We start from the raw sequence: 21,805 nt of genomic DNA, 5'->3' as shown, positions 1-21,805 counted from the left end.
ACCGCTCCTCATTCGGCTCTTGTGTGACCCTCCGACTCTCCACATTGAGTTACTGCACCTCTCCTTATGCAGCTCTTGTGCGACCCTCATACTCTCCACATTTAGTTACTGCACCTCTCCTTATGCAGTTCTTGTGCAACCCTCAGATTCTCCATGTTTAGTTACTGCACCGCTCCTCATTCAGCTCTTGTGCGACCCTCCAACTCTCCACATTTAGTTACTGCACCTCTCCTTATGCAGTTCTTGTGCTACCCTCAGAATCTCCACATTGAGTTAATGCACCTCTCCTTATGCGGCTCTTGTGCGACCCTCAGACTCTCCTCATTTAGTTACTGCACCTCTCCTTATGCAGCTCTTGGGCAACCATCAGACTCTCTACATTTAGTTACTGCACCGCTCCTCATTCGGCTCTTGTGTGACCCTCAGACTCTCTACATTTAGTTACTGCACCTCTCCTTATGCAGCTCTTGGGCAACCATCAGACTCTCTACATTTAGTTACTGCACCTCTCCTTATGCGGCTCTTGTGCGACCCTCAGACTCTCCACATTGAGTTACTGCACCTCTCCTTATGCAGCTCTTGGGCAACCATCAGACTCTCTACATTTAGTTACTGCACCGCTCCTCATTCGGCTCTTGTGTGACCCTCCGACTCTCCACATTGAGTTACTGCACCTCTCCTTATGCAGCTCTTGTGCGACCCTCATACTCTCCACATTTAGTTACTGCACCTCTCCTTATGCAGCTCTTGTGCGACCCTCAGACTCTCCTCATTTAATTGCTGCATCTCTCCTTATGCGGCTCTTGTGCGACTCTCAGACTCTCCTCATTTAGTTGCTGCACCTCTCCTTATGCAGCTCTTGTGCGACCCTCAGACTCTCCTCATTGAGTTACTGCACCTCCCCTTATGCAGCTCTTGGGCAACCCTCAGACTCTCTACATTTAGTTACTGCACCGCTCCTCATTCGGCTCTTGTGTGACCCTCCGACTCTCCACTTGAGTTACTGCACCTCTCCTTATGCAGCTCTTGTGCTACCCTCAGAATCTCCACATTGAGTTAATGCACCTCTCCTTATGCGGCTCTTGTGCGACCCTCAGACTCTCCTCATTTAATTGCTGCACCTCTCCTTATTCGGCTCTTGTGTGACCCTCCGACTCTCCACATTTAGTTACTGCACCTCTCCTTATGCAGCTCTTGGGCAACCATCAGACTCTCTACATTTAGTTACTGCACCGCTCCTCATTCGGCTCTTGTGTGACCCTCCGACTCTCCACATTGAGTTACTGCACCTCTCCTTATGCAGCTCTTGTGCGACCCTCATGCTCTCCACATTTAGTTACTGCACCTCTCCTTATGCGGCTCTTGTGCGACCCTCAGACTCTCCTCATTTAATTGCTGCATCTCTCCTTATGCGGCTCTTGTGCGACCCTCAGACTCTCCTCATTTAGTTGCTGCACCTCTCCTTATGCAGCTCTTGTGCGACCCTCAGACTCTCCTCATTGAGTTACTGCACCTCCCCTTATGCAGCTCTTGGGCAACCCTCAGACTCTCTACATTTAGTTACTGCACCGCTCCTCATTCGGCTCTTGTGTGACCCTCCGACTCTCCACTTGAGTTACTGCACCTCTCCTTATGCAGCTCTTGTGCTACCCTCAGAATCTCCACATTGAGTTAATGCACCTCTCCTTATGCGGCTCTTGTGCGACCCTCAGACTCTCCTCATTTAGTTACTGCACCTCTCCTTATGCAGCTCTTGGGCAACCATCAGACTCTCTACATTTAGTTACTGCACCGCTCCTCATTCGGCTCTTGTGTGACCCTCAGACTCTCTACATTTAGTTACTGCACCTCTCCTTATGCAGCTCTTGGGCAACCATCAGACTCTCTACATTTAGTTACTGCACCGCTCCTCATTCGGCTCTTGTGTGACCCTCCGACTCTCCACATTGAGTTACTGCACCTCTCCTTATGCAGCTCTTGTGTGACCCTCATACTCTCCACATTTAGTTACTGCACCTCTCCTTATGCGGCTCTTGTGCGACCCTCAGACTCTCCTCATTTAATTGCTGCATCTCTCCTTATGCGGCTCTTGTGCGACTCTCAGACTCTCCTCATTTAGTTGCTGCACCTCTCCTTATGCAGCTCTTGTGCGACCCTCAGACTCTCCTCATTGAGTTACTGCACCTCCCCTTATGCAGCTCTTGGGCAACCCTCAGACTCTCTACATTTAGTTACTGCACCGCTCCTCATTCGGCTCTTGTGTGACCCTCCGACTCTCCACTTGAGTTACTGCACCTCTCCTTATGCAGCTCTTGTGCTACCCTCAGAATCTCCACATTGAGTTAATGCACCTCTCCTTATGCGGCTCTTGTGCGACCCTCAGACTCTCCTCATTTAATTGCTGCACCTCTCCTTATTGGGCTCTTGTGTGACCCTCCGACTCTCCACATTTAGTTACTGCACCTCTCCTTATGCAGCTCTTGGGCAACCATCAGACTCTCTACATTTAGTTACTGCACCGCTCCTCATTCGGCTCTTGTGTGACCCTCCGACTCTCCACATTGAGTTACTGCACCTATCCTTATGCAGCTCTTGTGCGACCCTCATGCTCTCCACATTTAGTTACTGCACCTCTCCTTATGCGGCTCTTGTGCGACCCTCAGACTCTCCTCATTTAATTGCTGCATCTCTCCTTATGCGGCTCTTGTGCGACCCTCAGACTCTCCTCATTTAGTTGCTGCACCTCTCCTTATGCAGCTCTTGTGCGACCCTCAGACTCTCCTCATTGAGTTACTGCACCTCCCCTTATGCAGCTCTTGGGCAACCCTCAGACTCTCTACATTTAGTTACTGCACCGCTCCTCATTCGGCTCTTGTGTGACCCTCCGACTCTCCACTTGAGTTACTGCACCTCTCCTTATGCAGCTCTTGTGCTACCCTCAGAATCTCCACATTGAGTTAATGCACCTCTCCTTATGCGGCTCTTGTGCGACCCTCAGACTCTCCTCATTTAATTGCTGCACCTCTCCTTATTCGGCTCTTGTGTGACCCTCCGACTCTCCACATTTAGTTACTGCACCTCTCCTTATGCAGTTCTTGTGCGACCCTCAGACTCTCTACATTTAGTTACTACACCGCTCCTCATTCGGCTCTTGTGTGACCCTCCGACTCTCCACATTGAGTTACTGCACCTCTCCTTATGCAGCTCTTGTGCGACCCTCAGACTCTCCACATTTAGTTACTGCACCGCTCCTCATTCGGCTCTTGTGTGACCCTCCGACTCTCCACATTGAGTTACTGCACCTCTCCTTATGCAGCTCTTGTGCTACCCTCAGAATCTCCACATTGAGTTAATGCACCTCTCCTTATGCGGCTCTTGTGCGACCCTCAGACTCTCCTCATTTAATTGCTGCACCTCTCCCTATGCGGCTCTTGTGCGACCCTCAGACTCTCCTCATTTAGTTGCTGCACCTCTCCTTATGCAGCTCTTGTGCGACCCTCAGACTCTCCTCATTTAGTTACTGCACCTCTCCTTATACGGCTCTTGTGCGACCCTCAGACTCTCCACATTGAGTTACTGCACCTCTCCTCATACGGCTCTTGTGCGACCCTCAGACTCTCCTCATTTAGTTACTGAACCTCTCCTCATACGGCTCTTGTGCGACCCTCAGACTATCCACATTTAGTTACTGCACCTCTCCTTATGCAGCTCTTGTGCGACCCTCAGACTCTCCACATTTAGTTACTGCACCTCTCCTCATACGGCTCTTCTGCGACCCTCAGACTCTCCACATTGAGTTACTGCACCTCTCCTTATGCAGCTCTTGTGCGACCCTCAGACTCTCCACATTTAGTTACTGCACCTCTCCTCATATGGCTCTTGTGCGACCCTCAGACTATCCACATTTAGTTACTGCACCTCTCCTTATGCAGCTCTACTGCGACCCTCCGACTCTCCACATGTGGTTACTGCACCTCTCCTCATACGGCTCTTGTGCGACCCTCAGACTCTCCACATTGTTACTGCCCCTCTCCTTATGCAGCTCTTGTGCGACCCTCAGACTCTCCACATTTAGTTACTGCATCTCTCCTCATACGGCTCTTGTGCGACCCTCAGACTCTCCACATTTAGTTACTGCACCTCTCCTCATGCTCTTGTGCGACCCTCAGACTCTCCACATTGAGTTACTGCACCTCTCCTTATGCAGCTCTTGTGCGACCCTCAGACTCTCCTCATTTAGTTACTGAACCTCTCCTCATACGGCTCTTATGCGACCCTCAGACTATCCACATTTAGTTACTGCACCTCTCCTTATGCAGCTCTTGTGCGACCCTCAGACTCTCCACATTTAGTTACTGCACCTCTCCTCATACGGCTCTTCTGCGACCCTCAGACTCTCCACATTGAGTTACTGCACCTCTCCTTATGCAGCTCTTGTGCGACCCTCAGACTCTCCTCATTTAGTTACTGCACCTCTCCTCATATGGCTCTTGTGCGACCCTCAGACTATCCACATTTAGTTACTGCACCTCTCCTTATGCAGCTCTACTGCGACCCTCAGACTCTCCACATGTGGTTACTGCACCTCTCCTCATACGGCTCTTGTGCGACCCTCAGACTCTCCACATTTAGTTACTGCATCTCTCCTCATACGGCTCTTGTGCGACCCTCAGACTCTCCACATTGAGTTACTGCACCTCTCCTTATGCAGCTCTTGTGCGACCCTCAGACTCTCCACATTTAGTTACTGCACCACTTCTTATGCAGCTCTTGTGCGACCCTCAGACTCTCCACATTTAGTTACTGCACCACTCCTTGTGCAGCTCTTGTGCGACCCTCACTCTCCACATTTAGTTACTGCACCTCTCCTCATGCTCTTGTGCGACCCTCAGACTCCCCACATTGAGTTACTGCACCTCTCCTCATGCTCTTGTGCGACCCTCAGACTATCCACATTTAGTTACTGCACCACTCCTTGTGCAGCTCTAGTGCTATCCTCAGACTATCCACATTTGCTTAGCACCGATACAAGGGATCTACAGGAACGTTGTCATTGATACAAGGGATGCATAGGAACGTCGTCATTGATACAAGGGATGCATAGGAATGTCGTCATTGATACAAGGGATATACAGGAACGTCGTCATTGATACAAGGGATGCATAGGAACGTCGTCATTGATACAAGGGACGCATGGGAATGTCATCATCAATACAAGGGATGTACAGGAACGTCGTCATCGATACAAGGGATGCATAGGAACGTCGTCATTGATACAAGGGATGTACAGGAATGTCATCACCGATACAACAAGGAAGGTACAGGAACGTCGTTATTGATACAAGGGATGTACAGAAACGTCATCATCGATACAACATGGGATGTACAGGAACGTCGTCATCAATACAAGGGATGCATAGGAACGTCGTCATTGATACAAGGGATATACAGGAACGTCGTCATTGATACAAGGGATGCATAGGAACGTCGTCATTGATACAAGGGACGCATGGGAATGTCATCATCAATACAAGGGATGTACAGGAACGTCGTCATCGATACAAGGGATGCATAGGAACGTCGTCATTGATACAAGGGATGTACAGGAATGTCATCACCGATACAACAAGGAAGGTACAGGAACGTCGTTATTGATACAAGGGATGTACAGAAACGTCATCATCGATACAACAAGGGATGTATAGGAACATCGTCATCGATATAAGATGTACAGAAACGTCGTCATCGATACAAGGAATGTACGGGAAGGTCGTCATCGATACAAGGGATGCATAGGAATATTATCATAAAAACAAGGGATGTACTGGAATGTTGTCATTGATACAAGGGATGTACAGGAACGTTGTCATCGATACTAGGGATGTACAGAAACATTGTCATCGATACAAGGGATGTACTGGAATGTTGTCATTGATACAAGGGATGTACAGGAACGTTGTCATTGATACAAGGGATGTACAGGAACGTCGTCATCGATACAAGGGATGTACAGAAACATTGTCATCGATACAAGGGATGTACTGGAACGTTGTCATTGATACAAGGGATGTACTGGAATGTCGTCAACGATACAAGAGAATACATCCCCAGTGAGAGGTTCACCTCCGTGGTCTACAAATACACAAGTCTGGAGACTGTTGAAGACCCTCTTGGTGAATCCCATGCTGCTTCCCCAGAAAACTTTCAGGGATCCTTTCCAGATCATTTATGGAGACTCAGAATCTTCAGCTTGTAAGAGGCGTCCAAAGATTCCAGATGCATGCAAAATGGCTTGCTAATCTCAGCAAACTGCAATTCCGTCAACATTCATCTCCTCAGAAACGCATCGCTCTTGGCCACGACCCTCTCTGAAAGATGTTTACTAGAAAAGGGGTTTGGTGCTGGTTGCTCACATCAGGTTCTTCGTAGACAAATGGAAGGCTCAGCCAGAACCACAGAGTTTGGAAAAATGACCTTCATGATTGCAATGCTCTTCGCTCTGGCTCCTTCTCCTTTAGCACACCCATCCTTAAGCACGTGTCATGTTCCACCCATACGTGGCAGGAGCATCCTGTGGGAGCAGGGTTGGAATGGTTAGTGGGGTACAGGTAGGAGATGGGTTGGGGGGGGTGCCTGAACAGTAGACACGTGGGCTGAGTCCCTGTAAAAATCGGAAAGCGACAGCATCATTTCAAGAAGCTTTTGTGGTCGTGTGTTGCAATCATCCCTAACTCAGGGCCAGATGAACTATTCTTTGCTCGCACAATACGGGTGGCAATATGCGACTTCTATATATATGTCACCATTAAATGTTTCTAAGAACCAACCTACACACCACTAAATCAGTTCATAAAATACAGAATCGGATTAAGTGGCCATCCGACCTGGTGAACATCTATTAGACAAGCTGCAAATTGCCGCTTAATACTATTGGCTAAAGTCACAGGGATGGTGGCCCGCTAGGGTGTGCTGGCCAGCATGTGTGAGATTAAATATGGCTGCTAGTAAAAAAGCATTCTTTTATATTTTTAAAGTTTGTTTAAGGGTTTCTGTAGTCACAGTACCTGTTTTTTGAAGTTGGTTACCACCTCCTTTGAGGTGTTGGTAACTTTTTAATGTTTTGAGACTGGAGTTCGCTCTGACGACATTGATACATCAGAAACTGAACCAGTATTTGGGAGGGACGCCTACAACCTCTGATGCCTACAACCTGTGATTGCCAGATACTGAACCAGTATTTGGAAGGGACGCCTACAACCTCTGATGCCTACAACCTGTGATTGCCAGATACTGAACCAGTATTTGGAAGGGACGCCTACAACCTCTGATGCCTACAACCTGTGATTGCCAGATACTGAACCAGTATTTGGAAGGGACGCCTACAACATCTGACGCATACACCCTGTGATTGCCAGATACTGAACCAGTATTTGGAAGGGACGCCTACAACATCTGACGCATACACCCTGTGATTGCCAGATACTGAACCAGTATTTGGAAGGGACGCCTACAACATCTGACGCATACACCCTGTGATTGCCAGATACTGAACCAGTATTTGGAAGGGACGCCTACAACAGCTGACGCATACACCCTGTGATTGCCAGATACTGAACCAGTATTTGGAAGAGACGCCTACAACCTTTGCCGCCACAACCTCTGATGCCTACAACCTCTGACCCCTACAACCTCTGACGCCTACAACCTGTGATTGCCAGATACTGAACCTGTATTTGGGAGGGACGACTACAACCTCTGACACCTACAACTCTGACGCCTACAACCTCTGACGCCTACAACCTGTGATTGCCAGATACTGAACCTGTATTTGGGATGGACGACTACAACCTCTGACACCTACAACCTCTGACACCTACAACCTCTGACACCTACAACTCTGACGCCTACAACTCTGACGCCTACAACCTCTGACGCCTACAACCTGTGATTGCCAGATACTGAACCAGTATTTGGGAGGGACACCTACAACCTCTGACGCCTACAACCTCTGACGCCTACAACCTCTGACGCCTACAACCTCTGACACCTACAACCTCTGACACCTACAACTCTGACGCCTACAACCTCTGACGCCTACAACCTGTGATTGCCAGATACTGAACCAGTATTTGGGAGGGACACCTACAACCTCTGATGCCTACAACCTCTGACACCTACAACTCTGATGCCTACAACCTCTGACGCCTACAACCTGTGATTGCCAGATACTGAACCAGTATTTGGGAGGGACACCTACAACCTCTGACGCCTACAACCTCTGACGCCTACAACCTCTGATGCCTACAACCTCTGATGCCTACAACCTCTGACACCTACAACCTCTGACGCCTACAACCTCTGACGCCTACAACCTCTGACGCCTACAACCTGTGATTGCCAGATACTGAACCTGTATTTGGGAGGGACACCTACAACCTAATCTTAGGACACCCCCGCGCCGCACGGCCACCAGCTGTCGCGTGTGCCCCCGCCTGCCTCTGCTCTCCGCCTCGCTGAGCCTTCCTTCTCCTGGCCACGCCCCCCCGCCGTCGCTCGTTGTTTGCCGCATTTCCTTGCTGTTTTTAAAGTGTCATTGGATTGTATTGTAACCTTTATTTCTTTCCCTTCTCGTTCCTTTACCCGTGTTGTTGTCCCCCTGTGCAGTGCCTCCCACGCCCACTCGCCCCGCTTCCTGCCGCCGGGAGTGTGGACACGCCCCCTTTTTTTATGTACCCTCCCCGCTCCCGCCTCCCAGCTGCTCCTCCTCCCTGCACTTCGCCATAAATTGCGACCATGCGCACGCGCAGCGGGCGCGCCGATTGTGCGCCGAAGGCGCGCCAAAGGTAAGCCCGTCTGCGCCCGTCCGCGCCTGGACCGCGCCCAGTGCCAGGACCCCTGGCTCCCACAGTCACCAGCCCTCCCGCCGGACCTACACCGCCACCGACCTCAACGCACTCAACGCCGGAAGACTCCCGGGCTGCTACCGAGCCACCCCGAGACGCACCCACGGACCTTTGTGCTGCAACTCCTGCAAGTTCACCTGCATCCGGACCTGCACCACCCCTGCACTGCCCAAGACCTCGACGAGCAACAGCAGCAATCACCTGAAGTGCATCCTGCTCAACACCCGCTCAGTCCACAGACACGCCGTCGAGCTCTGGAACCTGCTCGACACCACAACCCAGACGTCGCCTTCCTCACGGAAACCTGGATGAACGCCTCCTCAGCGCCCGACATCGCCATCACCATCCCGGACGGTTACAAGATCATCCGGAGGGACCGCGTCAACCAGACAGGAGGAGGCATCGCCATCATCCACAGGAACTCCATCCGCATCACGACCAACACCGACGACACCCTCGCACCCGCCGAGCACCTGCACTTCCAGATCCACATCAACCCCAAGACCACCCTCAGAGGCACCCTCATCTACAGACCCCCAGGACCACGCACACAATTCAGCGAGGACATCGCCGACTTCGTCTGCCCTCATGCCCTCCCCTCCGCTGACTACATCCTCCTCGGGGACCTCAACTTCCACCTGGAGAACAACAACGACCGCAACACCACCACACTGCTGGACAACCTCGCCAACCTCGGACTCAAGCAACTGGTGACCACCCCCACCCACTACGCCGGACACACACTCGACCCCGTCTTCTCCTCCAGCAAGGACATCGCCTTCAGCCACGCCACCGGACTCCACTGGACGGATCACAGCTGCGTCCACTTCAGCTTCAAAAGGACCACGATCCACCACCAACAGCAACAGGTTGCACGCAGAAGCTGGAACAAGATCACAGCCGACCAGCTCACTACCTCCCTGAGCAAGAACCCACCCACCAGCGCAACGAACCCCAGCCAAGCGGCCACCAACCTCTCGAAGTGGATCAACGACTGCGCAGACGACCTCGCCCCTCTGAAGACCCCGCCTAGCAGACCTGGCAGCAAGAAAGCCCCATGGTTCACCAACGAACTCAAGAACTCGAAGAAGAACTGCAGAGCCCTTGAGAAAGCCTGGCGCAGAGACCCAACACCGGACAACATGACTGCCCTCAAGCTCGCCACCCGAAAACACCACCAACTGATCCACACCACCAAGAAAACTGCATTCAAGGAACGACTGGACAACAACGCACACAACAGCAAGGAACTCTTCAACATCGTTAAAGAGCTCTCCAACCCCAACGCCGGAAACAACGACATCACCCCTTCGCAAGACCTCTGCAACTCCCTCGCCTCCTACTTCCACAACAAGATCGCGGACATACACACAGCTTCAGCACCCAACCGACGCACGCCGCGACCGAACCACCGCCCCCCACCACCACCCTCCGCGCCTGGACCCCGATCAGCACCGAAGACACCGTCCGCACGATGAACTCCATCCACTCCGGATCTCCGACCGACCCTTGCCCTCACCACGTCTTCAACAAGGCCGACGCTGTCATCGCACCCCACCTGCGGGACATCATCAACACCTCTTTCAACACCGCTACCTTCCCGGAGAACTGGAAGCACGCCGAACTCAGCGCCCTACTAAAGAAGCCATCAGCCGACCCCACCGACCTCAAGAACTACCGACCCATCTCACTGCTCCCGTTCCCCGCTAAAGTCATCGAGAAGACTGTCAACAAGCAGCTGGCCGCCTTCCTCGAGACGAACGGTTCCCTCGACCTCTCGCAGTCTGGGTTCCGGGCCAACCACAGCACCGAGACTGCCCTGATCGCAGCCACCGATGACATCCGAGCCCTGCTCGACAACGGAGAAACAGCGGCCCTCATCCTCCTAGACCTCTCCGCGGCCTTCGACACTGTCTGCCACCGTACCCTAGTACAGCGCCTCAGCAACGTCGGAATCCAGGAAAAGGCACTGGAGTGGACCATCTCCTTCCTCGCCGGAAGGACACAGAGAGTCCGACTCCCCCCGTTCAGATCAGAAGCCACCGAAGTCATCTGCGGCGTTCCTCAAGGCTCCTCGCTCAGCCCAACCCTCTTCAACGTCTACATGAGTCCCCTCGCAGCCATCGCACGCCAGCACAACCTCAACATCATCTCCTACGCCGACGACACCCAGCTGATCCTCTCCCTCACCAACGACCCCGCCAGAGCCAACCTACACGAAGGGATGAAAGAGGTAGCCGAATGGATGAAGAACAGCCGCCTGAAACTGAACTCGGACAAGACGGAAGTCCTCATCCTGGGATCCTCACCCTCCGCCTGGGACGACTCCTGGTGGCCCCCCGCCCTAGGCCAGCAAGGGATTTTGTTTCAAAATTGTCAATTTCGGTCACCATGGGAAATAAATGAATCAGTTACCCACATTAATGTCAATAGGTGACTAGATTTAAATTGTAGTTGCACTAATGTTATTACCACACTAATAACAAGAAGAAATACACAAACCAGGGTTTTTGTCAAAGAGTTATTATTTTCTTTATAGTGAATTAAGAAAGGGTACTAGAAAAATGCATTTGGGACAAATGAAGAGCAGATTATATACTCCTACTATCCATCTCAAACAAAAGTCAAAACTGCTAAACAATGTTGCTATAATGATTTCAAACCAACAGAGTAAATGAAAATCAATATAATGGATAAAAATCAAGCAGAATTTAGACTTTATAGTCGACGTTTCGGTCTTTTATGTTCGATTTCATAAGACCATCATCAGGACTTCTTTGTTGTGCATTTAGGGCGATGACCCTCGGGAAAGATGCAGAATACACCGCCTAAAGGTCAGTGATGCTGATCAGGATCTGTCAATGAGAACAGTGGAATCCAGGCCTTCAATGTTACGTATAGTCACTTGGACGAATGTCTGAGAGCAGACTGCTGTCGCTTAGATGCTGCTGGTGTAACTCGTGGCGCTTCTTAAAACGATCCAAATCGAGTCAAAATTAAAAGCATCATTTGGATTTGAATTCACAACTTTCAATTGGAATTTAAATAACATTCGTCCAAGTGACTATACGTAACATTGAAGGCCTGGATTCCACTGTTCTCATTGACAGATCCTGATCAGCATCACTGACCTTTAGGCGGTGTATTCTGCATCTTTCCCGAGGGTCATCGCCCTAAATGCACAACAAAGAAGTCCTGATGATGGTCTTATGAAATCGAACATAAAAGACCGAAACGTCGACTATAAAGTCTAAATTCTGCTTGATTTTTATCCATTATATTGATTTTCATTTACTCTGTTGGTTTGAAATCATTATAGCAACATTGTTTAGCAGTTTTGACTTTTGTTTGAGATGGATAGTAGGAGTATATAATCTGCTCTTCATTTGTCCCAAATGCATTTTTCTAGTACCCTTTCTTAATTCACTATAAAGAAAATAATAACTCTTTGACAAAAACCCTGGTTTGTGTATTTCTTCTTGTTATTAGTGTGGTAATAACATTAGTGCAACTACAATTTAAATCTAGTCACCTATTGACATTAATGTGGGTAACTGATTCATTTATTTCCCATGGTGACCGAAATTGACAATTTTGAAACAAAATCCCTTGCTGGCCCATTTGTTGTAAATATCACTTGCCCAAGCCCGCAAGGGTTTATTGGGTCGCTCACCCGCTTTAAACATACCCCCGCCCTAGGCAGCGCACCCAAACCAACAGACCACGCACGCAACCTGGGCTTCATCCTGGACTCCTCCCTCTCCATGACCAGACAAGTCAACGCCGTCTCCTCGTCGTGCTTCAACATCCTACGCATGCTACGCAAGATCTTCCGGTGGATCCCCACCGAGACCAGGAAGACGGTTACCCAGGCCCTCGTCACCAGCCGACTGGACTACGGCAACTCCCTCTACGCCGGAACCACCGCCAAACTCCAGAAGAGACTCCAGCGGATCCAGAATGCCTCAGCACGACTCATCCTGGACATCCCCCGTCGCAACCACATCTCCGGACACCTGAGAGACCTGCACTGGCTCCCGGTCAACAAAAGAATCACCTTCCGTCTCCTCACCCACGCACACAAAGCCCTGCACAACCAAGGCCCAGGATACCTCAACAGCCGCCTCAATTTCTACGCTCCCAAACGCCAGCTTCGATCGACCGGCCACGCCCTCGCCGCCGTCCCCCGCATCCGAAGAGCCACCACAGGGGGAAGGTCCTTCTCCTACCTCACCGCCAAGACCTGGAACTCCCTCCCGACCCACCTCCGCCTGACCCAGGACCACCTCGCCTTCAGAAAGCAGCTCAAGACCTGGCTGTTCGAGCAGTAGCGGACCCCCCCTCCCCAAGCGCCTTGAGACCCTCCGCGTGAGTAGCGCGCTATACAAATGCCTTGATTGATTGATTCATTGACGCCTACAACCTCTGACGCCTACAACCTCTGACACCTACAACCTCTGACGCCTACAACCTCTGACGCCTACAACCTGTGATTGCCAGATACTGAACCAGTATTTAGAAGGGACGCCTACAACCTCTGCCGCCACAACCTCTGATGCCTACAACCTCTGATGCCTACAACCTCTGACGCCTACAACCTCTGACGCCTACAACCTCTGACGCCTACAACCTCTGACGCCTACAACCTCTGACGCCTACAACCTCTGACGCCTACAACCTCTGACACCTACAACCTCTGACGCCTACAACCTCTGACGCCTACAACCTGTGATTGCCAGATACTGAACCTGTATTTGGGAGGGACACCTACAACCTCTGACGCCTACAACCTCTGACGCCTACAACCTCTGACACCTACAACCTCTGATGCCTACAACCTGTGATTGCCAGATACTGAACCAGTATTTGGAAGGGACGCCTACAACCTCTGCCGCCACAACCTCTGATGCCTACAACCTCTGATGCCTACAACCTCTGATGCCTACAACCTCTGATGCCTACAACCTCTGACGCCTACAACCTCTGATGCCTACAACCTCTGATGCCTACAACCTCTGACGCCTACAACCTCTGATGCCTACAACCTCTGACGCCACCTCAGATTACCACAAACCGAATGGGATCCATTCTGATCCCGTTTTAGAAGTCAGAAAAAAATTCTCATTTCTAAAATGAGATTAGTACATAGAAAAAATAATTTTGACTATTAAAAGCATTAGTACATCTGTCCCAAAATGTGTAGGAGAAAGAAATAGTAATGGAAATAGAACTAAATATACCAGACTTGGGGCTAAAGTACTTTTTCCTGAAGCATGGCAGGTTCTTCTGCTCAGATGATCTACTGTTTTGTCCCCACTCTCCAGCCTCCTAGCTGTCTTGTGAATCTATCATTGATCATTTAAATTCAGTACTGCTTGGTAGTCAGACAGCCTGTGTTCCTTCATCCTTACCGCTGACATCATTTCCTGCATCCACATCATGTCTTTTAGTTCATTTTTGTGCAGATTATTCCTTTGAAAATAGTGTCAACGTAATGCCTTCCTAACTTACTATCTCTGACAATCTGCCCAACTTAACATTAAAGTGAAGTAATTAGATATATACCATCTACTATTTTAACATCTGATCATATTTCTGATAGCCTGAATGTTTTCTGTTATGTATTGTACCTATTGGTTTCAGCCTTGTGTCTTACATGATTGCAAAGACTTTTATTACTGTATGTAGGACAGCTGTGAACCTTGACCAGCATCTAATGTTCTGCAATGTACTGGCCTCAGATGCTGGGAAGCTCGTCTTGTCGAGCGGACCTGTAAGATTTCTCTTCTTTTCACTAGAGGATGAGGGTCCAGTCTTTGACAGCATCTCAGAGAGTCCTTATATGTTCTTCAACAGTAAAAAGATCTGGACAGATTCAAGTCCTTCTGTAGAGCTGCTGGCAAAGGACAGAAATCCTTTATTTCACTCATGCATCTCTCCTCACAACAAAAGGCAACTCTTACTTAAAGAGTCATCTATTTAGTAATCTCTTTAGTGACTTTCTTTCTCAGCACAAAGACAACATAGGGACAAGTTTCTCTTACAAAACCTGCCTTCTAAAATACACTGTGGGGCATATTTACTGTAGACGTGGCGGAGCGCGGCTTTAGCCTCCTTGGCTTAACGCCGCGCTCTGCCGCTTCTGAAACGCAGGGCTGCACTCTATTTACAAAAATACGGTGAAGCCTTGTGTTTCCCCTTGCGCTGGCGCGAAATGAGCTGCCCAGCGTCAACCCAGGCGGCCTAGCACCATAGGCAAGGGCGCCTGCGTTGTAAGGGAATATTGCTTATGTGCAGGAAGGTACAAGTTTAAATGGCTTAAGGCAGCAGGAATAGAAGTTGCAAAACGTCATTTGTTAAAGATTGTTTATGTGGAGGAGGGGACACCTTCCTGTACTTAAACAATCAATGACATTTTGCACAACGCAGCACACATGGAAACAGCATAAACGAAGAGAAATTAAACTTGTCTCCTCATTGTGCCTGGGTAAGACAAGGTTTTCCATGGTCTTTATTCTGGCGCTGCCCCATATTGATGCCACCCTTGTAAATACAGGGCAGCGTCAAAATCAATGGGTGTTGCAGTGCAACGCCCACCACAACACACATTGCCCTCCCTTTTCGACCTAAGTATGGCGTGAAAGGGTGCCTAATTTAAAAGGCAGTGTTAAACCACATTGAGTGGCTTAACACTGCCTTGTAAATAAGGTGGAGTCCTATCGCTACCAGAACTTTGTGAAATGTAAAGTTGTGGTAGCGATTCGTGTGTTTTCAACAACTGGAACTTGAAAGTTGGCCTGTGTACACATGCTTACCAGACATTTTGCCACCTGTGGCGGTCCCTGCAGTGGCCGCCCCGCAGCAGCCGTAAGTAAGAGCGGGGGGGACTGCTGCCACCCACAAACTCGTGCTGCCCACAACAGACTGCCCCCCCCCCACGCTACTCCACTGCTGCTTACTATTCAGACAAATATACTGCTTTGCCTGGCTGAGTTTGAGTGGCATCCCTTCAATATCTAACAGATGAATGACTTCAGTGATAGTCTATACGTTTGGGCATTCATCTGATATAATTTAAGCATGTTTGGTTCTGTGTTGTGACTATTTTTGAAACGCTTTGTGTGCATCTGTGTTTGTGACTGTGTCTGTCCATCCCTTTGTGCATGCATGGCTGATAGGTGATCCAAGCCCTGTGCTGGCATTATTGTCTGCTCTCATCTGCATATTTCTAGTGTATAGAGCTGTATACTTATGGGCATGCTGTTGATGTCTCTCTCTTTTTTCTTCATATGCAGTCAGGAAGCAGTCATGCAGGTATCGCTCTGGCAAGGAAAGTTAGAGCAGGAAAGGTAATCCAGTATTTAGAAAGAGAGGCTTGTGTGTGGCTGTTCACGTTGATCCCCATGTAGGCTGTTCATTAATAAACAAAAAAGGATACTATCACACACAACTAAAGCAAGCTTGGGATGGAGCAGCTGGGAGGCGCTTCCATGGCTAGTGCCTGTCAGCCGGCTCAAAAAGAAACACTACTCCTGCCCAGGGAGTAGCTCCACTCAACCCAAGGAGTTGCAAAGCTCTGCTGAAAGGGATAGACGCATCACTTTATTGTACAGCATAAAGACGACTGCTGCAGGGACGGGTGGTTGATTTTCCACAAAATGAGATGTGGGTACCTTTAAAAGACAAAGATCAGCGAGTATATTGGTAGTCTGCTACAAGAATCAGCAGAGTATATTGGTGGTCTGCTACAAGGATCAGCAGAGTATATTGGTGGTCTGCTACAACGATCAGCAGAGTATATTGGTGGTCTGCTACAAAGATCAGCAGAGTTTATTGGTGGTCTGCTACAAGAATCAGCAGAGTATATTGGTGGTCTGCTACAACGATCAGCAGAGTATATTGGTGGTCTGCTACAACGATCAGTAGAGTGTATTGGTGGTCTGCTACAGGGATCAGCAGAGTATATTGGTGGTCTGCTACAAAGATCAGCAGAGTATATTGGTGGTCTGCTACAAAGATCAGCAGAGTATATTGGTGGTCTGCTACAAAGATCAGCTGAGTATATTGGTGGTCTGCTACAACGATCAGCTGAGTATATTGGTGGTCTGCTACAAAGATCAGCAGAGTATATTGGTGGTCTGCTACAACGATCAGCAGAGTATATTGGTGGTCTGCTACAAGGATCAGCAGAGTATATTGGTGGTCTGCTACAACGATCAGCAGAGTATATTGGTGGTCTGCTACAAAGATCAGCAGAGTTTATTGGTGGTCTGCTACAACGATCAGCAGAGTATATTGATGGTCTGCTACAAGGATCAGCAGAGTTTATTGGTGGTCTGCTACAAGAATCAGCAGAGTATATTGGTGGTCTGCTACAACGATCAGCAGAGTATATTGGTGGTCTGCTACAACGATCAGCAGAGTGTATTGGTGGTCTGCTACAGGGATCAGCAGAGTATATTGGTGGTCTGCTACAAAGATCAGCAGAGTATATTGGTGGTCTGCTACAAAGATCAGCAGAGTATATTGGTGGTCTGCTACAAAGATCAGCTGAGTATATTGGTGGTCTGCTACAAAGATCAGCAGAGTATATTGGTGGTCTGCTACAAAGATCAGCAGAGTATATTGGTGGTCTGCTACAAAGATCAGCAGTGTATATTGGTGGTCTGCTACAAAGATCAGCAGAGTATGTTGGTGGTCTGCTACAAAGATCAGCAGAGTATATTGGTGGTCTGCTACAAAGATCAGCAGAGTATATTGGTGGTCTGCTACAACGATCAGCAGAGTGTATTGCTGGTCTGCTACAAAGATCAGCAGCGTGTATTGGTGGTCTGCTACAATGATCAGCAGAGTTTATTGGTGGTCTGCTACAAGGATCAGCAGAGTATATTGGTGGTCTGCTACAAAGATCAGCAGAGTATATTGGTGGTCTGCTACAAAGATCAGCAGAGTATATTGGTGGTCTGCTACAACGATCAGCAGAGTATATTGGTGGTCTGCTAGAAAGATCAGCAGAGTATATTGCTGGTCTGCTACAGGGATCAGCAGAGTGTATTGGTGGTCTGCTACAAAGATCAGCAGAGTATATTGGTGGTCTGCTACAGGGATCAGCAGAGTTTATTGGTGGTCTGCTACAACGATCAGCAGAGTATATTGGTGGTCTGCTACAACGATCAGCAAAGTATATTGGTGGTCTGCTACAAAGATCAGCTGAGTATATTGGTGGTCTGCTACAGGGATCAGCAGAGTATATTGGTGGTCTGCTACAACGATCAGCAAAGTATATTGGTGGTCTGCTACAAAGATCAGCAGAGTATATTGGTGGTCTGCTACAAAGATCAGCTGAGTATATTGGTGGTCTGCTACAGGGATCAGCAGAGTTTATTGGTTGTCTGCTACAAAGATCAGAAGAGTACATTGGTGGTCTGCTACAAAGATCAGCAGAGTATATTGGTGGTCTGCTACAAAGATCAGCAGAGTATATTGGTGGTCTGCTACAGGGATCAGCAGAGTATATTGGTGGTCTGCTACAAGGATCAGTAGAGTATATTGGTGGTCTGCTACAAAGATCAGCAGAGTATATTGGTGGTCTGCTAGAAAGATCAGCAGAGTATATTGCTGGTCTGCTACAGGGATCAGCAGAGTATATTGGTGGTCTGCTACAAAGATCAGCAGAGTATATTGGTGGTCTGCTACAAAGATCAGCAGAGTATATTGGTGGTCTGCTACAACGATCAGCAGAGTATATTGGTGGTCTGCTACAACGATCAGCAGAGTATATTATTGGTCTGCTACAAAGATCAGCAGAGTATATTGGTGGTCTGCTACAAAGATCAGCAGAGTATATTGGTGGTCTGCTACAAAGATCAGCAGAGTATATTGGTGGTCTGCTACAGGGATCAGCAGAGTATATTGGTGGTCTGCTACAAAGATCAGCAGAGTATATTGGTGGTCTGCTACAACGATCAGCAGAGTGTATTGGTGGTCTGCTACAAAGATCAGCTGAGTATATTGGTGGTCTGCTACAACGATCAGCTGAGTATATTGGTGGTCTGCTACAAAGATCAGCAGAGTATATTGGTGGTCTGCTACAAAGATCAGCAGAGTATATTGGTGGTCTGCTACAAAGATCAGCTGAGTATATTGGTGGTCTGCTACAAAGATCAGCAGAGTATATTGGTTGTCTGCTACAGGGATCAGTAGAGTATATTGGTGGTCTGCTGCAAAGATCAGCAGAGTATATTGGTGGTCTGCTACAGGGATCAGCAGAGTATATTGGTGGTCTGCTACAAAGATCAGCAGAGTATATTGGTGGTCTGCTACAACGATCAGCAGAGTATATTGGTGGTCTGCTACAGGGATCAGCAGAGTATATTGGTGGTCTGCTACAAAGATCAGCAGAGTATATTGGTGGTCTGCTACAACGATCAGCAGAGTGTATTGGTGGTCTGCTACAAGGATCAGTAGAGTATATTGGTGGTCTGCTACAGGGATCAGCAGAGTTTATTGGTTGTCTGCTACAAAGATCAGAAGAGTACATTGGTTATCTAGTAGTTCTAGTCATTGAGGCAAAAGGGCTCAAATAAGTGGATAAGTGTATACTCTGATGATCAAGTAGAAACCAAAAGATCGATTCCATGAAAGTTGGGATTGTGTAAAACAGTGGAACTTCCTCAAAAACAGAGATTGCAGAATATGTGCTGTGGACGCATCCCTTTGCTTACATACCGCGTAGGGTCACTACTGATGTTCTCTCTCTGTTTTCTACTGATTGCAGGAGAGAGATCCAAGATGCAAAGGATCAACTCCAGGCGATAAAGAAGCAACTTGTACCTCCTTACTTCAAGTCTCACTGGGGGATGGCCTTCCTGCTGTCACAGGTGAGAAACATCACAAACCTCCTTACTCAAAACTCGGGGTGGGGGGTTTTCTAGCTGTTACATGTAACGAAGCACAATCCATGTGTGGAAATCAGGTTACCAGGTACCCCAGACTTAGCACATACTGCCAGGGGTAGTCAGACAAAATATCGAAAACAAAATATCGATATACAATAATATCGATGTTTTAATATCGATGGTATAGTATATCGATGTGCCATAATATCGACAGACAGAATATCGAGATTAAGGTATGTATGTTAGTAATATCGAAATGTTGTTGTTTAGTGTTATGTATTTTATTATGTTGTTTATATGTTTGCTAAATATGTTTAGAAATGTATGTTTGAAAATTAGTAATTATGTTAACATTTTGCGTTTTAGTATTAGAGCGGGTTGTGGGTTTATAGTTGAATAGGGTGGGAAGTAATTTAATAATAATTAAATAATTAATATATATTTTTAAATATTTTTTAATTAATAATTAATTTGTAATTAATTGAAACTAATTAGTTAATTACATTAATTAGATTTATTGTGGTAATATATTTAATTTAGTGTTATTGTTAATTAATAATTAATTGGTAATTAATTAATATTAATTAGTTAATTAAATTAATTAGATTTAATGTGCTAAGATATATAATTTATTGTTAATTAAAAATTAATTGGTAATTAATTAATGTTAATTAGTTAATTACATTAATTATATTTATTTTTGGGTAAAGGGGTATTTTTAGGGTTCAGGGTCAGTTTTTGGGTAAAGGGGTATTTTTAGGGTTCAGGGTCAGTTTTTAGTTTTTGGGTAAAGGGGTATTTTTAGGGCTCAGGGTCAGTTTTTAGTTTTTGGGTAAAGGGGTATTTTTAGGGCACAGGGTCAGTTTTTAGTTTTTGGGTAAAGGGGTATTTTTAGGGCTCAGGGTCAGTTTTTAGTTTTTGGGTAAAGGGGTATTTTTAGGGTTCAGGGTTAGTTTTTAGTTTTTGGGTAAAGGGGTATTTTTAGGGTCCAGGGTCAGTTTTTAGTTTTTGGGTAAAGGGGTATTTTTAGGGTTCAGGGTCAGTTTTTAGTTTTTGGGTAAAGGGGTATTTTTAGGGTTCAGGGTCAGTTTTTAGTTTTTTGGTAAAGGCGTATTTTTAGGGCACAGGGTCAGTTTTTTGTTTTTGGGTAAAGGGGTATTTTTAGGGTTCAGGGTCAGTTTTTAGTTTTTGGGTAAAGGGGTATTTTTAGGGTTCAGGGTCAGTTTTGGGTTTTTGGGGTACAGGGGTACAGTGTAAAAATTAAAGTTAAATTAAATTTAAATTAAATTAATTAAATTAAATTAAATTATATTATATTTATTTTAATTAATTTACATAAAAAATTATTATATACTTACCAATACTTATGTTGTAATGGTATGCGTTGTAAAAGTATCTGTGTTGTAAAAACATGTGTTAATATTTGTAAAATTATATGTATTTTTAAATTATTTTTACATTATTATTAATACATTTAAAAAAACGATATTTTTTATTTCGATATTTTTGTACAACGATATTATTTTTTCGATATTTTTGTACTTACCATTATGTAGATATAACTTCGATATTTTTGATTTCGATATTTTTGTGTCCATATTTTTGTATCTCGATAATGTGTCTTTCGATAATATGTCAGTTATCCACTGCCAGGAGAGTGAATCAATATTAAACTATGGAGCAAGATTCTCTGGTGAACCACTTGTTTATCAAAACCTTTGCATTTTTCGATTTCTGTCAACTATGTGAGGTCCATTATAGATTGAACTATGTTGGTGCAGAACGTCTCTCCACCAGAACTTCTGTTAGGTTAGTGACTATTCATTTTATTTCACTGTTCATGAGCACAGTTCTTAGATAATCCTAGGCCTAATTCTTTCCCCTCGGATAGCTGACTTCATCCACCAAGACCATGTTATTTCCATTATTTTGCACCAGGGACCCTCTACATGGAGCCAAAGATATTAAAAAGGGGGTGGGGGAGGAGGAGCCTAGCTCGCGACC

The 21,805-nt window shown here is 47.1% G+C and overlaps 1 protein-coding gene across 5 annotated transcripts in view; it reads left to right on the top strand.

Annotated features, from left to right (window-relative positions):
* The window catches only part of SPAG17 (sperm associated antigen 17), a 1,244,773-nt gene that overhangs the window by 1,151,149 nt on the left and 71,819 nt on the right, over positions 1-21,805 (top strand). For 4 of the 5 annotated variants that reach the window (XM_078656351.1, XM_078656349.1, XM_078656348.1 and 1 more), the window contains 2 exons: positions 16,199-16,252; positions 19,681-19,783. In XM_078656351.1, coding sequence (XP_078512477.1) covers positions 16,199-16,252; positions 19,681-19,783 — 157 coding nt within the window. The remainder of the gene's footprint in view (positions 1-16,198; positions 16,253-19,680; positions 19,784-21,805) is intronic. The other variant, XM_078656350.1, reaches the window with a different exon arrangement.

Source organism: Lissotriton helveticus, chromosome 8 (assembly GCF_964261635.1).
Source record: "Lissotriton helveticus chromosome 8, aLisHel1.1, whole genome shotgun sequence".
Classification (NCBI taxonomy): Eukaryota; Metazoa; Chordata; class Amphibia; order Caudata; family Salamandridae; genus Lissotriton; species Lissotriton helveticus.
Note: the sequence above shows the minus strand (reverse complement) of the source record. Positions and strands in the feature narration are given on the sequence as shown.